We start from the raw sequence: 17821 nt of genomic DNA, 5'->3' as shown, positions 1-17821 counted from the left end.
TTAAAGGGGTTTCACAAATTAAATTTTGAGGGGCCCTTTATTCCAATGGGCCCCAGACTATTTTTCAAATTTCATGTACCCTGTGTCTTAAGATTTAAGATGAAGACCTCACAAATGCTCAGGTGAGAAGCATTGTGCTTTTATAAATCTACTGTTAAAAACAAGTACTCTTCCTGTAAAATGACTGATGCAAAAAATCCACACCAGACAAGAGTATATTAAATCCATTTTCCCTATAGCAGTCACTTATTATAATATCTTGGAGTTATCATAAGGAACATCAACTGTAGTAATATATTTTGGGTTATTTAATTAATAGTGACTGCCAAAGTTTAAACAAGGTTGTAAGCAGCTTTGTTTTCTTGAGAAATTTTTTTTTAAATTCTTTTTTCTTCTCTTTTGTATCTTCTTTTTTCAATGAAAGTATATTAAATCTTTTTCTTTTAATTAATTAAATCTTTTTTAATTAGTTTTAGTAAATTAAGTCTTTTTCTTTTGATTAATCATTAATTGTCTAGTTGTTTAAGGTGAAAACTGTAAATTACGTGATAATTCTTGTGATGTAGCAAAAGAAAACTCAACTAGATTTTTATTCTTTTTGTAGTACAACATCTCAGAGGTCAAGGGAAGCATCTGTGAATATTGGTAAGTGTTGCCATCTACTATACAGTATTAAATTCACTTGTTAACAAAATTAATTGCTTATTATAATGAAATATCTAGAAACCAAAACAATGTATACAGTACAAATAAAGTTCAAGATCTAAAATTGTTGGAACTTTGACAATTGTGTATTTTGTAAATTTCAAGATTTTAGGTCATTGGTTTAAGTTTAGTAAGATAGGTGGAAATTATAAATATGAAATAGTTGTTAATGAAATAATAAAGCATTTGTAATCTTAAGGAATTTAAAAAAAAAAAAAAAAAAAACTCAGAATTTATTTTTGGGTTTTATTAAACATTTCTATCAATGAAAATTTTTAAGTAATTTTATATTTTGGGCTAATACTTTCTCTTCAATTTTATATAAAAGCATAACTTTGTACAGTTATATGTTCAAGTCCTGTAATTGCTGTGGCAAGAATTCACTCTAAACTGTCAATCAAAATCTTTTTCATTCTTAAAAAACTCTTTATCTCTTTCTTCACTATCAGTAGTGATATTTTCTGGATTTAAAATCAAACTACGGATTTCGCCATCTATTAGTTGATTGCTGATTATGGCATTTTCATTGCAGTTAAAATTTCTGTTATATCATCTTCGAATTAGAAAATTCTGCCTTCTGTAGTATTCAAAATAAGTTCAAAACAAATTACACTGAAATAAATTTGTTGTTTTGCCTAATTTTGAGATCACACTTCCTTAAGCCCGAACTGCGGCAAAACTGTTTTCTGCTGTGAAGGCCACTATAGAAGGCAAGTACCTAATATGCTTTTACTTTGCAGAACCTTACAAGCTCCAGAAACTCTTTTCAACATAATCAAAAATTCAAGCTTTAATTTTGATAAGATAGTTGTAATAATAATAGCCTGCATAAAATAATAAGCTAAGTTCAAATTAGAAAGTTAAAGAAGAATGCAGTATGCAATGTTAACTTCTAATTTTTTCTCTTTTCCAATGATGTGATGCCAACAAATGAAAAAAAATATAAATAATTGCTAGTTTAACTGAAGTTCTTTGGAATATAATTCTTTGTATCTTCCACATTGTTTTGCCAACAAAAGAAAGCCAGTATGAGCAAAATTTCACTCCACACAAATATGTCTGGGAGCTTCATTTATTGTTTAAATCAGATAGAAAAATGTTAAACCTCCCCATAGCTGCTACAGAGCCAAAAGCATGGTCATGCAATCAGTGCATTGTCATTCATTGGCCACGGTGTTATTCCTTAGCCAGCATGTGTTTGAAAGTCAGGATTTGAGCTAGTTGGGAGAAAAACTGCTTTTATTGCATGTACCCTTTTTCACACTCCATTCCTAGACTTTGTAAAGAAAGAATCCTTACCCCTTCCTAGAAAAAAAATATTGGATCGTTTTGAATATTGAATGTCCGCATTTTGGATTTTGTACTGTACTAATCAATAGAAAAATCTACCACTTATAAACTTTAGATTAGGAAAAAACTGATTCTTTAATGCTATAATATCCTGCTTGTATTATAAGGTATTTCTCCCACCTTCTTAGCATGCTTTCAAGGTGTAGTGGTCAGCATCCTCGACACATATTCGAGAGGTCTGTGGTTCAAGTCCCAGCAAGGGTATTGCTCATTTTTCATCTCTCCTGCCTTGAAATAACCTAATGTCTCTACAGTACCTATAAAAGGTGTTTGTAGTCCAGCCATTTAACTGATTGGGACCGTGACTTATATGTCTTTCAGATAAGTAGTGCTTCAATAAAATTAGTTTGACCAAAATGTTTCAACCCCTCACCCATGGTCCTTTTATCTGTCAGACACTGTTTTCAGAGCTCTTTCTCCTAAGTGAAGCTCAGAGGGATAGAATTTCCTAATCATAAGGTTAATAAAAAAAAATCCTCTTGCCTTCTGGTAGAAGGAACAAATGCAATTTCTGCATCCCATCTTTTAAGGTTTCCATGTTCAAAATCATCCTGTACACATTATGTTTCCGTACAGTTCTAAAAAATTTCATGAAATTTATATCATTTATTAGCATTATCTTACATTATCAGCCTTTAAATGGAAATTCAATGGTCACTGTAGGCTGAATAAGTAAAGAAAGAATCTGTCATACCTGTAATCATGAAGTGGCAGGTTGACTTAAAGAGACAAAAATGAAATCATTCTGCTGGTTAGGAAAAGTGAGTTTTGAAATTGAATAAATCATTGGAAGAAACATTCTTTTAATTTGTGAGCTAAATTTGTCACTTGTTGAAAAAGCCTAAACAAAAAATTTAAACCTGAAGGAAGAGGATAAATTGTTAAAAGATCTTAATATTCTTAGTAAGTGCAGCCAAAACAAAAACAAAACAAACAAAAAAAATTTAAACTGGGGAAACTATGATTAATAAAGAACTAACTAAAAAAATGCAAATATCTCTAACAAGCGTAAAAAAAAAAAAAAAAACAGAAAAGTGAGAGATATTGAAACTGCTCTCCTAGAATGGTTATTAGCTACGAAACCAAATAATATTTCTTATTTCTGGAAATTTGAGCATAAAAGCTTAGGATTTTGTTAAGGTGCTAGAACATAATTTTGAACTAACTGACAGATGGCTTGCAAAAGAAGAAATAATATTGTTCATCTCATCATTGTATGATTAGAAGCAAGAGGCAGATCATCATGCGGCTAATTTCTAAAAGACATTTATTTTACTTAGGCTATTAAATGAATATACAAAATTTATAATATAGAGGAGCTTAGATTATGTTACAGAATATATATTAATTTAAAAAATGAAGCAGTAGCTAATTTAAGAAATTGAAGAAACGAGTACTGTATTATTAACATGCAGAATAAACCCAATAATTAAGAGGACAGCATTGGTGACTGACAAAAGCTGAAAACCATGATTAAGAGGAGGCAAGAATTTACTTATAGCGACAAGAACTCATGAATGACACTGACTATTTTTATATTATCTGACTCATGGATGACTACTACTAGTGATTTTCTCTTCAAATGGAGGCTGTGAACTGAATAAATAAATTTAAAAAAAGAAAAGCTTTGCTAGTTAGATAACTGTGCAGTGCACCATTCTTGTAACCTCTCTTTGAAAAAAATTAAACTGATGTTAGTGTTTCTTCTGGCAAATGCAACTTCTAACATTCAGCCTTTAGACCGGGGTATTATAAAAGTTTCTATATGCCATTTCACAAAAAATGTTAAAGTGTGATAAAATTTAATCTTGTGAAAATGCAAGCACTTCAAGTGATAACTAATAAGTCAATATTTTTGGTAGAGACCATGCATGTTATAGTCAGTGTCTCTTAAAGTACAGCTAAAAGCTTTTTCAGAAATGTGGGTTTTATTTAGAAGAAGCTTGAAAGGAATTGCAAGCTATACATAATTTTTCGGACATCAGTTAGAAAAAGTTATAAAGATTCACTTTTAGAATATTTGTCAGTTAACAATAATATTGAGACAATATATAAAAAACTGAGTACAATATTGTATAAAGTCTTACTGACAATAAAAGTGATACAGAAGAAAGTTATGACAGCATTAGTTAAGTCTAGAATAGAATTGAAAAACTCTTGATGAGCAATACAAAGCAAATCTGGATAGAATAAATATTTGAAAAAATTAGAATTTAATCAATCACAAAAATATTTTACTAAGTCAATTTCAAAATTGCATAAATGGTTTAATTTAGCATTAACTATTAGATTGGTTCTCAGTTGTTATCATTTTAGGTAAGTTTACAATTGATATTTGTCACACAAAATTTGCAACACACAAAAAGGTATCTAATATTAAACTCAGCACTTTGTAAACTCGAATATGTTTGGAACAAAAGTGATTTTAGTAAGCAACAGATACTATATTTGCATTGTGATAATTTTTGTAGTATTTCAACTTATAAATATGCTAAAAGGTATATTGATGTTTCTTCTAATTTAAAATTATATACACAACTGTGCTCAGTGGAATTCAAGCTCCAGCAACTCAAAAACCTTTATTAGAAGCATCATATCAAGTGGCATATTTATGTGCAAAAAAAAAAAAAAAGAAAGAAACCTCACGCGATCGCTGAAGAGTTGATTAAACCTTCCGCTTTAATTATTGCTAAAACAGTTTTAGATTCAGAAGTACATAAATCCAACAGATTTCATTATCGAATGATATTATACTATCGCGAATACAAGATCTCAGACTTTAATGCAAATAATTGAAGACATAAAAATCAGTCCACTAAAAATAAGCATGCAACTGGATGAGTCAACTGATGTTGATAATTGTAGCCAACTTTTGGTATTTGTCAGGTATGTGAAGGAAAAAGAGGTGATAGAAGAATTTCTATTTTGTGAGCCACTGGAGGTGAATATGAGAGGAATTGATGTTTTCAATTGCATCAAAGATTTTTTTACTAAACATCAATTACCAATGAATGTGGTTGGCTCAATATGCACTGATGGAGCCTCAGCAATGTTAGGCAAAAATTCAGGATTTTTTTCACACATGAAAAAAGAATTACCGGTAGTTATAATAACACACTGCATGTTGCGTTGTCATGCACTTGCGTCGAAAGCATTGCCAGAAAGTTTAAAACAACATCTAACTGCAGCAGTAAATATAGTAAAATATATCCAAGGATGAGCGCTTAATCATCTCATTTTTCGTGCATTTTGAGAAGAAATCGGTGCTGATCATACCGTGCTCCTATATCACACCGAAATACGATGGTTATCTAAGGATCACATGCTTAACAGAGTTTTTGAATTGCGTGAGGAAATTATTCAATTACTGACCAGTCAAAACTGTTATTTAGTAAATGATTTTGAGAGTAATGATGCAATGCTGAGGCTGGCCTACTTAGCATACATATTTAGCCATTTAAATGAATTGAATCTATCAAAAATTATCTTCATTTATCGCAAAATTAGAAATTTGGATACGTCGAGTAGAAAAGGGGAATTTTGCAAACTTTTCCTTGCTTGATTCTGTTATTGCGAAAAATGAAAAGAATACAATTATACCTGACATTGTAATACATTTGAGATTCATTCAATGGATATTTTTCTACCGGAAATTGAGCGAATCATTCAATGGATATTTTTCTACCGGAAATATTACCAAAACCAGAGATGGATACTGGATCCATTTCTATTTGACTTAAATTTGATGGATGCTAGTGATATGAAAAAAGATCAACTTATTGAAATGCGAGCAAGTGGACATGTTAAAATGGAATTCATTACAACATTATCCAGAGTTGCCGAACGAAGCACTGCAGTTACTCTTACCCTTTGCTACCACCTACTTGTGCAAAATGGGATTTTCATCACTTTTACATATAAAAACTAAAGCAAGAAATCGCTTAAATGCAAGTGATGACTTACGCGTATGTCTTTTAAAAAAGGAACCTCGCTTCGCCAGTATAATAATGAACAAACAACAACAGACTAGTCATTAATAAAAATAATATTGTTTTGTTTTTCAATAAACAATAAGTTTTGCAAAAAATGTATTTTTATAGAGTAAAAAAATTAAAACACATTTTTCAATGGAGTGCGGAGATATATTTTCAGATTCAATGGTGTGCGACTCGCCGGAAAGGTTAAGAAACACTGCTGTAGCCAGTATACATTTCCGTTGAGCACCGTCTTTGCATAGGCTTACAACATGCATTAGGCATTAGTGAAGAATGAATGTTTCTACTTTTCTTTCAGAGGATGCCCAGTCTCTAATAGCAGTATAGTTTATATTTCAGTTTTATTCTTTTTAGCTAAAAAAAAATTAGTATGTTTTATATTTATAAAATATTTTGATATATTTGTAAAACACCTTTTTTTATATTGTTTTAAAATGATGTTAGATAAGCATCGCAATAAGGAATGAAAACAAAATATAATAACTTATTACTTTTTCCATTGTGTGATCATTTGTTATAAGGCTGTGCCATATTTATTTGTGAAAATTACTAATGTGTTTATTTGTGAAATGTGTCAGATGTTTATTTGTAAAAAGAATAATAACATCTGTTTTTGGGGGTTTTTTAAAAATTTTCTCCATGTTCTATGTAAAGTTTTATAAAATTTTAAAGTATAAGCTTCTTAGCCTTATATAGAAGCTATGAAATATGTATTTTTAAAACATAATATTTGTTTTGATAACTGATTTCTCTTTATAGATCCAAGTGGAGAGGTATCAGACAGTGAAGAGTTGGAAGAAAAAGAAGCATTGATTGAAGGGGAAGGACATTCAGTCTTAATGAATTTAATGTCTCAGTTAAAATTAGGTGCAGATTTAACAAATGTAAGTAAAAGTAATGTCAAATATGCTATAAGGTACGCTCATCTGCAGCTTTTAATGGTATTATTAACAGCACTATAACTTAATAATTTAATTTTAAATTCAAAATAATTTGTGGTACTGTTGTGTTTTAGAGTCAAGTATATTTTGATGTTATGTAGACCATGATCTGGTATGCATTAACTCATAAATTGCATCAGAATTTGAAAGCTACTTAAATATCAAGTAATGCATAATTTTTTAAAAAATATTTTTATTAGTAGCAAATTTTTTTTTAATTTTCATAAAAGCCCTTTTTGCCAGCTAAAAGGCAAATGTTAGGCGTAGATAATGTTTTCATTTTCATTTTCCTGTATTTGTTATTATATTGGAGGGGGAATTTGGTATTGTTGTTTCAGAGCAATTTAGTTAACATCTATAATTTAAAAAAGTTAATGTTAACCCACAGAAAATAATAATGAGGGCATATCTGTGATCTGCCTTTGTGTCTGTAATTTTTGTCATTGTTCAACTGAAATAAAGAAAAATTACAACTTTTAAATATAAATATAATAATTTATTTAAATTTTAAATGCAGTTGTAGGTTATATAGCATGTTACAAATGACTTTATAAACTATAAATGAACTTTATAAACTATAAATGATTTTACTCTATTAGAAATAATAATATAAAATCGTATGGTACACATTTTCATGAAAATGTGTATCATATGATTTTATATTATTATTTCTTATAGATCTGAATAAGAGAAATATTTTTAATTTCTTTTTTTTATAAGACTAAGATTTTAAAGGAAATATTTGAAAAACAGATTTGGTCATTAAGGGAGTTCAGTACTTATTCAGTGATAATATTATGCATTCTTCACATATCTGGTAGTTTAGGAGCACTGTTGAAAATTAGAAATTATCGAATTGTAGGTCTAATATTTTTAGTTCAAAGGGGCAATTTGCTCTGAAGGACTATTAATTTCATTTTGTCATTTTACATCAAAAACATTAAAAGGCTGTATCACTTTTCAGATTGTTGATACCATATATCATTGTCCTGTCTTATATTTAAAGAAATTAAATCATGAAGAATCTGCATAAGTGTATGTATGTTTCTCGCACTTTGATAAACCAACGGTACCTAAAGCCATTAAAATTTGAATAACGTAATCCTCCATAGAATATGGGCGTGTGGAAGTCCTAATTTGAATTTGAAATTTGTTTTATTATCAATTTCAGATTTTGTAACACTTCAACGAATTTTTGATTAAAAAACTAAACGATTTCAAAGCGAGCAATGGCAACACTGTACGAAAAAAACATTACTGACATTATTTCCAGCCTGCGAAACTCTGTATCAGAAATTCTAAAGATATGCTTATTTTAAAATTAATTTGCGATATTGCTTTTGAACTGAATTTTATAGTTTGTGTACGTAGAGTGTGATATTTACTAAATAAAGGTAACACACAAAACATTAAAAAAATCTCCTTTGGACATCATTTAAAATCTAAAACCCTGCAGGTTTTTTTTTTTAGCTACTGAAAAATGTAAATAATTCCGTAATTTCTGACATTACTTACTAGTGATTCACTGACATCACTTACTAGTGTATAAGAGAATTAAATAAAAAAAAAATATGTAGATAAAAATGCTGTAGAATATTTTTTAAACTTTTGTTTAAATGTATGAAGGAAAAGGAGTTGAATAAGTAGATACCGAAAGGGAAGATAATTATATTTCAAATTATTAATGGTATCAGAATTTGAGATATTTTTTAATGCTCAGCGGGAGGTTAAATGACCAGCTGAAAAACATCACAGAAAGATCGCTGCAAGTTCTGTTAAGATGAAGAACTCCATCGACAAAAATACCACTGAGTGAGGAGGGAAGCAGCAGGAATAAAAACCTCTGTGGAAGGGATTGCTTTAGAAGTGAAGATTCCTACTGGAGCAAATGCTGCTGAGATGAGAGAGGAAGCAGCAGAAATAAAAGGAAGTATCTCATTGTCCATCCTTCTCTGAAAGAAAGAACTCAGTGAAAGCAAACGTCATTGAGATGAAAGAAATGGCAGAAATGAAGGAGAGTATTGTCACCATCAATACTATGAATGAAAAAGTAGCCATTGGGGAAGAAAAATTATAAAGAGACGTAGAGTATGTTAATCAAGAGATCTCTGCTGTGAACAAGAGACTGGAGAAGAAAATTCTAAGATTTAACCAGAAATTGGTAGAACCATCTTCATCCGTAAATAATATGTTGCTTCACACCACAGCCTGCTTTAAATAATGAGCAGGTTCAGTTATGTGCAGGTTATGTTCTGCAATTAAGCTCTCGCCATATGATGGAAAGTTGTCAAGGGACATGTACAAAGCACAGTTTCAAATAATTTCTCTGGGGGACCTTGTCATCAAAGCATTAAATCTTCCAGCCTGTTTATGAGGAGAGATAGTGGACCTCTTGCAGATGCTCCCAGCCAAAAAACATTCAGTTGTTGCCATCTTAGTTAGTGAACTATAATTGTTGTTTGGAGAAACACTTCTCAAGGATTCCCACCAAAGGCAGCTTAAGATACGACAGCAAAACGCAGGAGTTCCATCAAAAAGCATCCAGTTCAGTGAAAATTTCAGTACATTTTGCCTTATGTACATTTATAGAGATTTAATTTGTTAATGATCATTATTAAGGTTTTAATTTATTATCCTTTTTAGCTTTGGTTTTAACATAATAACTTCATACATAAATTTTGCAAATTGTGCAAGCAGACTTCTTATATATCATTGTAATGTTTGTTTTCAACTCTTTATTGTTTGTAATTTTCCATTTCTAAGAATAGGCTAGTTATTCGTTTGTAATAAAAATGAATTGATAATAATTTGGCAATACTAGGTCATAATTCATCCCAAATCATTTACTATAAGGTTTGTGTTTTAATTAGAAAAGTTCTATAATGCATTTTGTAATTCATTTAATGCATTGGATGTGAATTTTTTTAAAGCTTTCTTTTTGAAATATATATAAACTGATACTGTAGGAAGCATTACTGATTTGAAAAGGTGATTGATGAGATCTTATTTCCTTCTTTCATTTTTATGTAAAGTTATAATAAAGTTACACAGTTATTGAACAACAATGACTAACTTATATCTTACTAATATATTATTTCTCATAGTTGTATTTTAGATTATGAATGCAAGCATCTTGTGCTTTGAATGTTTCATAGTAAAGTTACTTTTTTTACAGGTTGTTTTACCTAGTTTTATATTAGAACCTCGTTCTCTTTTGGAAATGTTTGCTGATTGTATGCGACATCCCGATTTTTTAGTTAGGTGAGATTATTTTAATTTATTGTGAGAAATAGTTTTCTTTGAAATTAGATTTGAACTCATGCATAAAGATAATGTATCATTTTGCATTGACATTATCAGAAAAGAGAGACAAAACTAATACATAACATATGAGGTGTTTAACACAGATACATTTAATGGTCTCAGCGCCTACAAATAGCTTCTTACTAGATATAGTTGCCTCATATGTGAGGATATCTTAAATTAAGGGAAAATATCTAATTTATAATATTTAAGTTATATCATAGGCTGATTAAGAAAAGTTCTTTCAGTGCCCTTAAATTAAAAAAAAAAAAAAAAAAAATATCAAAACTCAGACATTTTGATCAAATTTATGTAAACAGATGTTGCTTTTGCATATTTGTAAGAAAAAAATAAAGCTGTTTACCATGAGTGAAAATAATTTCATGCTGAATTGCAAAACTGGAAGTTTTGTTGAGTCAAATCATGCTTTTCATGTGTAAAATTACCTATACAGTCAAAAGTCGTTAATTCGGACACCCATAATTCGGAATGATCTATAATCCGGACATCAAAACTAAAAACTTTCTGCGCATGCGCCACGTTGACACATGCGCAGAGCCGTTCACGCGTGCGCGTAAGACGTTTTACGACTGCGCATATGAGTGTGCGCAAGTGCAGAATACGTTTTCGCGTGCGCATTTTGTGTATAATGGACGTATAAGCTAAAATTATCTAATTATCTATTTCAGTTAATGTTGATGATTGCGTTGTTCCTTAATTTTCGAATTGCATCTGGCTTATTATTTTTTGCAGACTGTAAGAGCAATTTTATAAAAACAAGCTTAAACTTTCGATTATATCAAATAGAATTTCCGATATATATTTGTTAATATGTAAAGGATCTAAAGCGAAAGTATGTTTTGAAATCCGAAATCTGTTTATCAATTTCACGCTGCTCGGCGCAGGCGCCTAATGAATTGGAAGTTGATTTGTCAGCACTATCCTTATCTTCAGCGCAGATGTTTTTTATTTTATTTGGCTTATAATTCCTTACCAAATGTAGTATTTCATCTCGATATGATCCGTCTTTGATATGATTTAAAACAAGTTCCTCGTCATTATAATTCGCTTCCGATAGCGAAGAAAAGTGACAGAGGTTATTGAAAACAAAAAAATTTCGATTGACAAATTAGTCGGTGTTCTTGACACAGCAATTATAGGACTTGAACGGCGGAACTTTGTAACTGAACAAGAAATTATGTCTGTTTATAGAATTAAAGAGAAAGTATTATCACATAAAACGAAGCAACTTAAACAACTTACATTGAAAGAAATGTTTAATAAAAGTAAACAAATAAATATTAAGCTTTTTTTTTTTTTGTAAATTTTGATACCCTTTAGATCATAATTGTTCTTTATTTCATAAATTACGGTTTCATATTTTTAGTTTTATAATTTCTGCATGCCATCTTACCAGATTTAAACTGATGATCTATAATCCGAAAAAATCGATAATCCGGAATCACCGAAGTCCCGACGAGTCCGGATTAACGACTTTTGACTGTAATTTAGTTTTGGGCTCTAAAATTAATCCTACTATTAAAATTTGTATATTTGCATTGATTGAATGAATATCTGTAGTAATATGTTTTTTACTCTTTAAACTATTTTTCTATATTATCCCCACCATTACTGAGGTATTTGTTATAAGCACATACCAGATTTTGTATCGTTTCTCATCTATCTGTTGATGTTGCATTGTACTTTCATTTCTTTATCATTATCCTTAAAAGATCTTCAAATGCAGGAAAAAGTAAAGTCGTTTACTGTTAAATTTTAACCATAAGGAGGCTGATTCCTTTGCTTCCTGTCAGGTGGTTTAATGAGGATTTGAGTCTGAATAGGGATATGTGACTCTGTATTGTCATGAAGCAGTACCATACTTTAAACACACATTTGGTGCAACTGAGTATTCCATGTCACTTGTTTTGAATTGCTCTGCACAACATTTTAGTCTCCCAAGTTTATTATTTTGCTTTAAGAGCGTTTAATACCCCTTTCTCATGTCGATTTTTAATAACAGATGGCGCTACGAACGTTGAGCGATAAAGACTCAAATCTGTAAGACTACCTACAGCCTGGTTACTATGGCAACGACGCTTCCTTCCTCTGTACTCGTTTGGCGGGAAAGTGAGTAAGCCATAAAACACATCCCCTCAGTTGAACAAAAGACCTGCTGTCATTTCTTCCGTCTGTGACTCAGACTGCAGGGTATGTTTTGAACAGGAATAGAACTTTTCCACCTTTGTGTTGAATGAAAGATATCTGTGAGATACGTGCAGCAGTCGCTATTTCTTTTCGCAAAATTTGTTCATCACGCTTTTCAATGTTGCGTAATGTTTCATAATTTGCCGTTATTTTGCGGAAGAAAACAAATTTCATCGTGACATAAAAATTATATATAAATGATTTTATACTTGATGATATGTGTATACATATATAGCACGCACATAATATTCCATTTACTCATCCATCCATAATATTTCATAAATTACCATCCATAATATTCCATAAATATGTGTTAGCACTTTCCAGAGCTTTATATATATTTTTTACTTGTATTATAAAATCGTATAACACTCCTAACTATTATTTTTTTACTTCAAAAGTGGATAAATCATTATCAAATTTTTCTAGTACACGGAGAAATGGTCTATGTATCCACACACATAAACGTAGTAAAAGATACTATTGTTGATTGAATATCTTTTGGCAGCAATATCAAGATGCAACGAAAATTCGAAATCAATTAATAACATGCATTTTATTACAAAAACACTAGCGGGACGTATTATTTGCACAAAAAACTTAGTGTGGAAATAATTTGCGGCACATTATCTGAGATCCGCTTTGAATGAATACATAAAGTGTTATAATGCACGATCAGTTTTAATATTTCACTTGATACTGAAATGCACAAAATCAAATTGCGTTTCTATGTTTCAGGTTTATAAAATACAGCTGGTAATTGAAGGGGTATCAGGTTTATAAAGTACAAGCTGATAATACATGATAAGGGAGAAGAAATTCCTAAATTACAAAATTGAATATTATATTTTAATAAAGTAAAATGATACATATTATAGATACATCCTAAAAAACGATAATATATATATATATATTGTATATCGTTGTATACTGTATATATATATTATGTATTTATATGTATATCTACTCTTTTCCGGATGTAACTGTAATTACGTACTGTGCTGGTTTATCATCTTCCTGTAGCGATGCATTTGGATTTGCTGTGTATGAATCTGTTTCATTGAACAGGAACAAATAGGAAACAGAATATTGAAAATTGAATTTTTTTAAAGCATTAGTAATTTATATATATTAGATTGACTAAAAAGAGTATATTCATGCATAACGTATAAATATGCGAAGTGAATACTTTTTGGCAATCACCTTTCTAGGATGATCATTTTTAAAAATAACCAGTACTGTTGATAACATAAACACCGGTACGATCTATCTGCCTAAGGGAAAGGATGCCTTCGTGGAAGACTTTCTAAGGGAAATTGACACTTAGACACGTTACACAGGGTAAAACCACGAAAGCGCAACCAGTCCCTTCGCGGGATTCGAAACTCGGACCGAAATACTGGTGTTCAGCTACTTTACCGCTTCGTGCCTCATTTCAGAGCGGATTCGCTATATATGAAACAGAGTAATGTGCTGTTACCGTATTTAGCAGCCTGCCTTTTTCCTTGACCTACCATAAAAAAATAAAATAGCAAAATTATAACAGCGTCTCTAAAAAGATGCTTTGCTATATTCTCATTAAATCTTTATCATTCTGCGCTACTAAAAACGAAGTACGATTATTTCAAATTCAAAATTTTATAACATTACTTTACAGAAAGCGATCTCATGTCTTCTAAAAATAAAACCCAACATCTGTTTCTACTCAAGCGCTTACTTTCTAGACAAAGTAATTTCAGTGTAACATACGTTCAGTTTTATCTAACTTTGAACGGAAAAAAAAAAACTATGTACATAACAGGCAAAGATATTAACAGCACATAAATTTACTCAATTATATTGGATTACCAGAGGAGAAAAAAATAATTCGATGAGATAATTCTCTGAGAATTCATAAACGCTAAATTAAGAATAAATTTTATAAAATGTTTACTAATGAATACATGTATTTGCATAGTAAGTTTCCTTTTTTAAAAAATTTTTCATCTTTATCACGTTTATCGGAGTGTCGTATTTAACTTCACAATTATGCTCCGAAATTTCATTGCTGTAGATTGGATTATTACCAATATATAATTCTACTAGTAACCAGAGCCAGTATTAGAGGTTTTTGCTGCTCACTACAATATCTGTGGCTCTTACTTCTGCCACGCGCCGCCAGTGGCTGAGTGGTTAAGAATATTGATTACTGGAAGTTCGACCTGGTTTCGGTTCGATCCCAGGCGAACCAGCTGGTTGCATGGTTTGTTTTCCTGTTGTGCAACATGAATACGACCCAGTTTCCTTCAGCAATTAGGCTCACCCGCGGCCGAGCGGTTAAATCGCTGAACACTGGTAGTTCCGACCTGGGTTCGAATCAAGGCGAACGGGCTGGCTACATGGGCGTTTTCATAATCTTCCCCATGTGTAATGTGTATGGGGAGCTTTGCTATAAACTAAACTAAGCCTTCAGAAACTTCCTCCACGAAAGCATCTGCTATCTGCCACCTCGTGGCTTTGCTATATTCAAAGAGCCTAACCCAATTCTAGCACTCAGTTCCTCTCTAAATTCTAGCGGGCGAGCGCTAAAGTCGCCTATTACTGGTAGTTCAACCTCGGCACATTATCTGAGTTCAGCTTTGAATGAAAACAACATAAAGTGTTATAATGAACGATTAGTTAAAGATTTCACATGATACTGAAATGCATAAAATCAAATTGCATTTCTACATATCAGATTTATAAAGTACAGCTGATAATTGTAGGAATATCAGGTTCATAAAGAACAGTTGATAAATACATGAGAAGTGGGAAGGAATTCATATATTACAGAATTTAATGGTTGTAACGAAAATTTTAAGCACGAACATTCTTCATAAAGTTATGAAAAAAAAGTAGTCAGTACCTTTAGTGCGGATAGTAATCACTACCAAAAATCTATGCTTTTCTGCCAATTTTTTGGTAGTTTTTCAAAACCTTCGGCTCGGAAACTTGGTGGCCCGAGTCCAAACACAGGTCAACCTCATTTCGGACGTCTTGTGCAGAAGTGAAGATAGGACCAGCAAGATGTAGCTGAAAGTCCGAACGTGCGATGTCGGGGTTATATGGTGGATGTGGTGAAAGATCCCTTTCGAGTCCGTACAGAGGCCAGCCGGTGAATGCAGACACGTATGGTATTATCTTGATGGAACGTTAACTTTCTGCACCGGAACTCAATTCGACTCTTTTCCTTGATAGCAGCGTCAACATGCACTAGCATCTCGTTGTATCCTTTACTGTCAAGGGTTTTACCTTTTTCCATATACTATTTGTGATTAATACCACGGCAATCCCACCAAATACAAAAGAATTATCTTTTTGTTAGTCAAATTACGCTTTACGATGCTGCCGACGGACTCACGGGCGCAGATCAACTAAATTTTTGGCCTATGTTGTTGAAATAAATTTATTTTTCAACACAAGTGACTATCCAGATCACCAGATCCAAAGCATGATCTTTTCGTTAGTCAAATTACGCATTGCGACGCTGCCGACAGGCTCACCGGGCGCAGACCAGCTCCCTTTTCGACCTATATTGTTTGTGTAAACTTGTCTAACTTTGAAAGAAAAAAAAAAAAAAAAAAAACTATGTATATAACACGCAAAGATATTACAGAACATAAATTTACTCAATTTTATTGGATTACCAAAGGAGGAAAAAATACTCAGATCTCTTAGAATTCTTAAACGCTAAATTAAGAATAAATTTTATAAAATGTTTACTAATAAATACAAGTATTTTAAATAATAAATTTTTCCATCTCTACATATACCACGTTTATCGGAGTGTCGCATTTGACTTTACAATTAAGCTCCGAAATTTCCTTGCTGTAGATTGGATGATTACCAATATACTTACAATCCTACTAGTAACTAGGACCACTATTAGGGATTTTTGCTACTCAGTACATTATCTGTGGCTCCTACCACACGCCACCAGTGGCCGAGTGGTTAAAACTACTGAATACTGGAAGTTCGAACTGGTTTGGGTTCGATGCCAGACGAATCAGCTGGTTGCATTGTTTGTTTTCACCGTGTGTAACATGAATACAAGCCAGTTCCCTTCAGCAATTAGGCCCTCCCAAGGTAGAGGAATTAAATCGCTGAACACTGGTAGTTTCGACCTGGATTCGAATCAAGGCTAACGGGCCGGCTGCATGGACGTTTTCATAATTTTCTGTATGTGTAACGTGTATGGGTTGTCAATTTCTCTAAGAAAGTTCAACATGAAGACATCCTACTGTGCTTTGCCATAATAACCTAATCTAAGCCTTCAGAAAATGACTCCACGAAGGCCTGCCATCTTAAGAAGGTAACCCTCGTGGCTTTGCTACATTCAAAGAGCCTAACGCAGTTCTAGCAAGCGAGCCGCCGAACACTGGTAGTTCATCCGGAGTTCAAGCCTCGATAACGAGTTGGATGCATGACCGATTTTGGTGTTTTCCAAATTCACCTGCTTTGGCGTAATCAAACTCTATAATTCTAAACAAACTGACGTTCGGTTCGGCTCCAACGGCTCTAGCACCACGTTCCAAATTATAACTACAGTTCAACAAATAAATGTCTGGCGTATACATTCGAATAACCTAAGTAAAAAAAAAAAAGGGCTTTTTAATTTCTTCCACAACCAAGCATGCATGCACATAAAGCGAATAAAGAAAAACTTATGGAGTGCAATAGGGTTCTAATCCATAACATATTTAGTTAGTGATCGCCATCATTGGGAACTATAAATATGCTATATTGACGGGAAGGAGAAAATTTTACTTCCTGAGTGAGCTAATTCAGAACTAGTCATTATTTCATCTGTCATCTTAAATTTAGGATGTCAAATTACGTGACTAACAAAAACCTAGTATTTATATGAAGCTTGATAAAAATCAAAGTTTTGAAGACGGTATATGTGATCATGTTCGGTTGATTACCATTATGATCAGCAAATAACAACAACAATTTACTGATGTCTTTCTTATCTTTATATTCAGATGTAGTTTTCAGGGCAACTAGAGAAAATTTATTAATTACTTTTATTATTTTTGATACTTTATACGTACGAAGATACATACTTGTAGGAAGAGAGATATAAATATCATATTCGAACAAATAAAAATAAATCGTGATGTGAAGACCCTAGAGATACGGCTTCTGATTGCTTTTCAAATTTTTACCATATTAGTAACTATATAATCGAATAATCTTTCAAAGATTATTGTTTACCGATTTTAGGTAACAACTAGAAAACATTTTTTCGAACTTATCCTCAAACAAGTTTGCTATTGTAAATGAATACTGCTGTATCAT

The 17821-nt window shown here is 31.8% G+C and overlaps 1 protein-coding gene across 5 annotated transcripts in view; it reads left to right on the top strand.

Annotated features, from left to right (window-relative positions):
* The window catches only part of LOC118204684 (oxysterol-binding protein-related protein 11-like), a 135636-nt gene that overhangs the window by 59389 nt on the left and 58426 nt on the right, over window positions 1-17821 (top strand). For all 5 annotated transcript variants that reach the window (XM_085821178.1, XM_085821179.1, XM_085821182.1 and 2 more), the window contains 3 exons: window positions 605-645; window positions 6810-6934; window positions 10167-10252. In XM_085821178.1, coding sequence (XP_085677304.1) covers window positions 605-645; window positions 6810-6934; window positions 10167-10252 — 252 coding nt within the window. The remainder of the gene's footprint in view (window positions 1-604; window positions 646-6809; window positions 6935-10166; window positions 10253-17821) is intronic.

Source organism: Stegodyphus dumicola, chromosome 7, assembly GCF_044657685.1.
Source record: "Stegodyphus dumicola isolate Sdum_Otavi_A_Nest chromosome 7, ASM4465768v1".
NCBI lineage: Eukaryota > Metazoa > Arthropoda > Arachnida > Araneae > Eresidae > Stegodyphus > Stegodyphus dumicola.
Note: the sequence above shows the minus strand (reverse complement) of the source record. Positions and strands in the feature narration are given on the sequence as shown.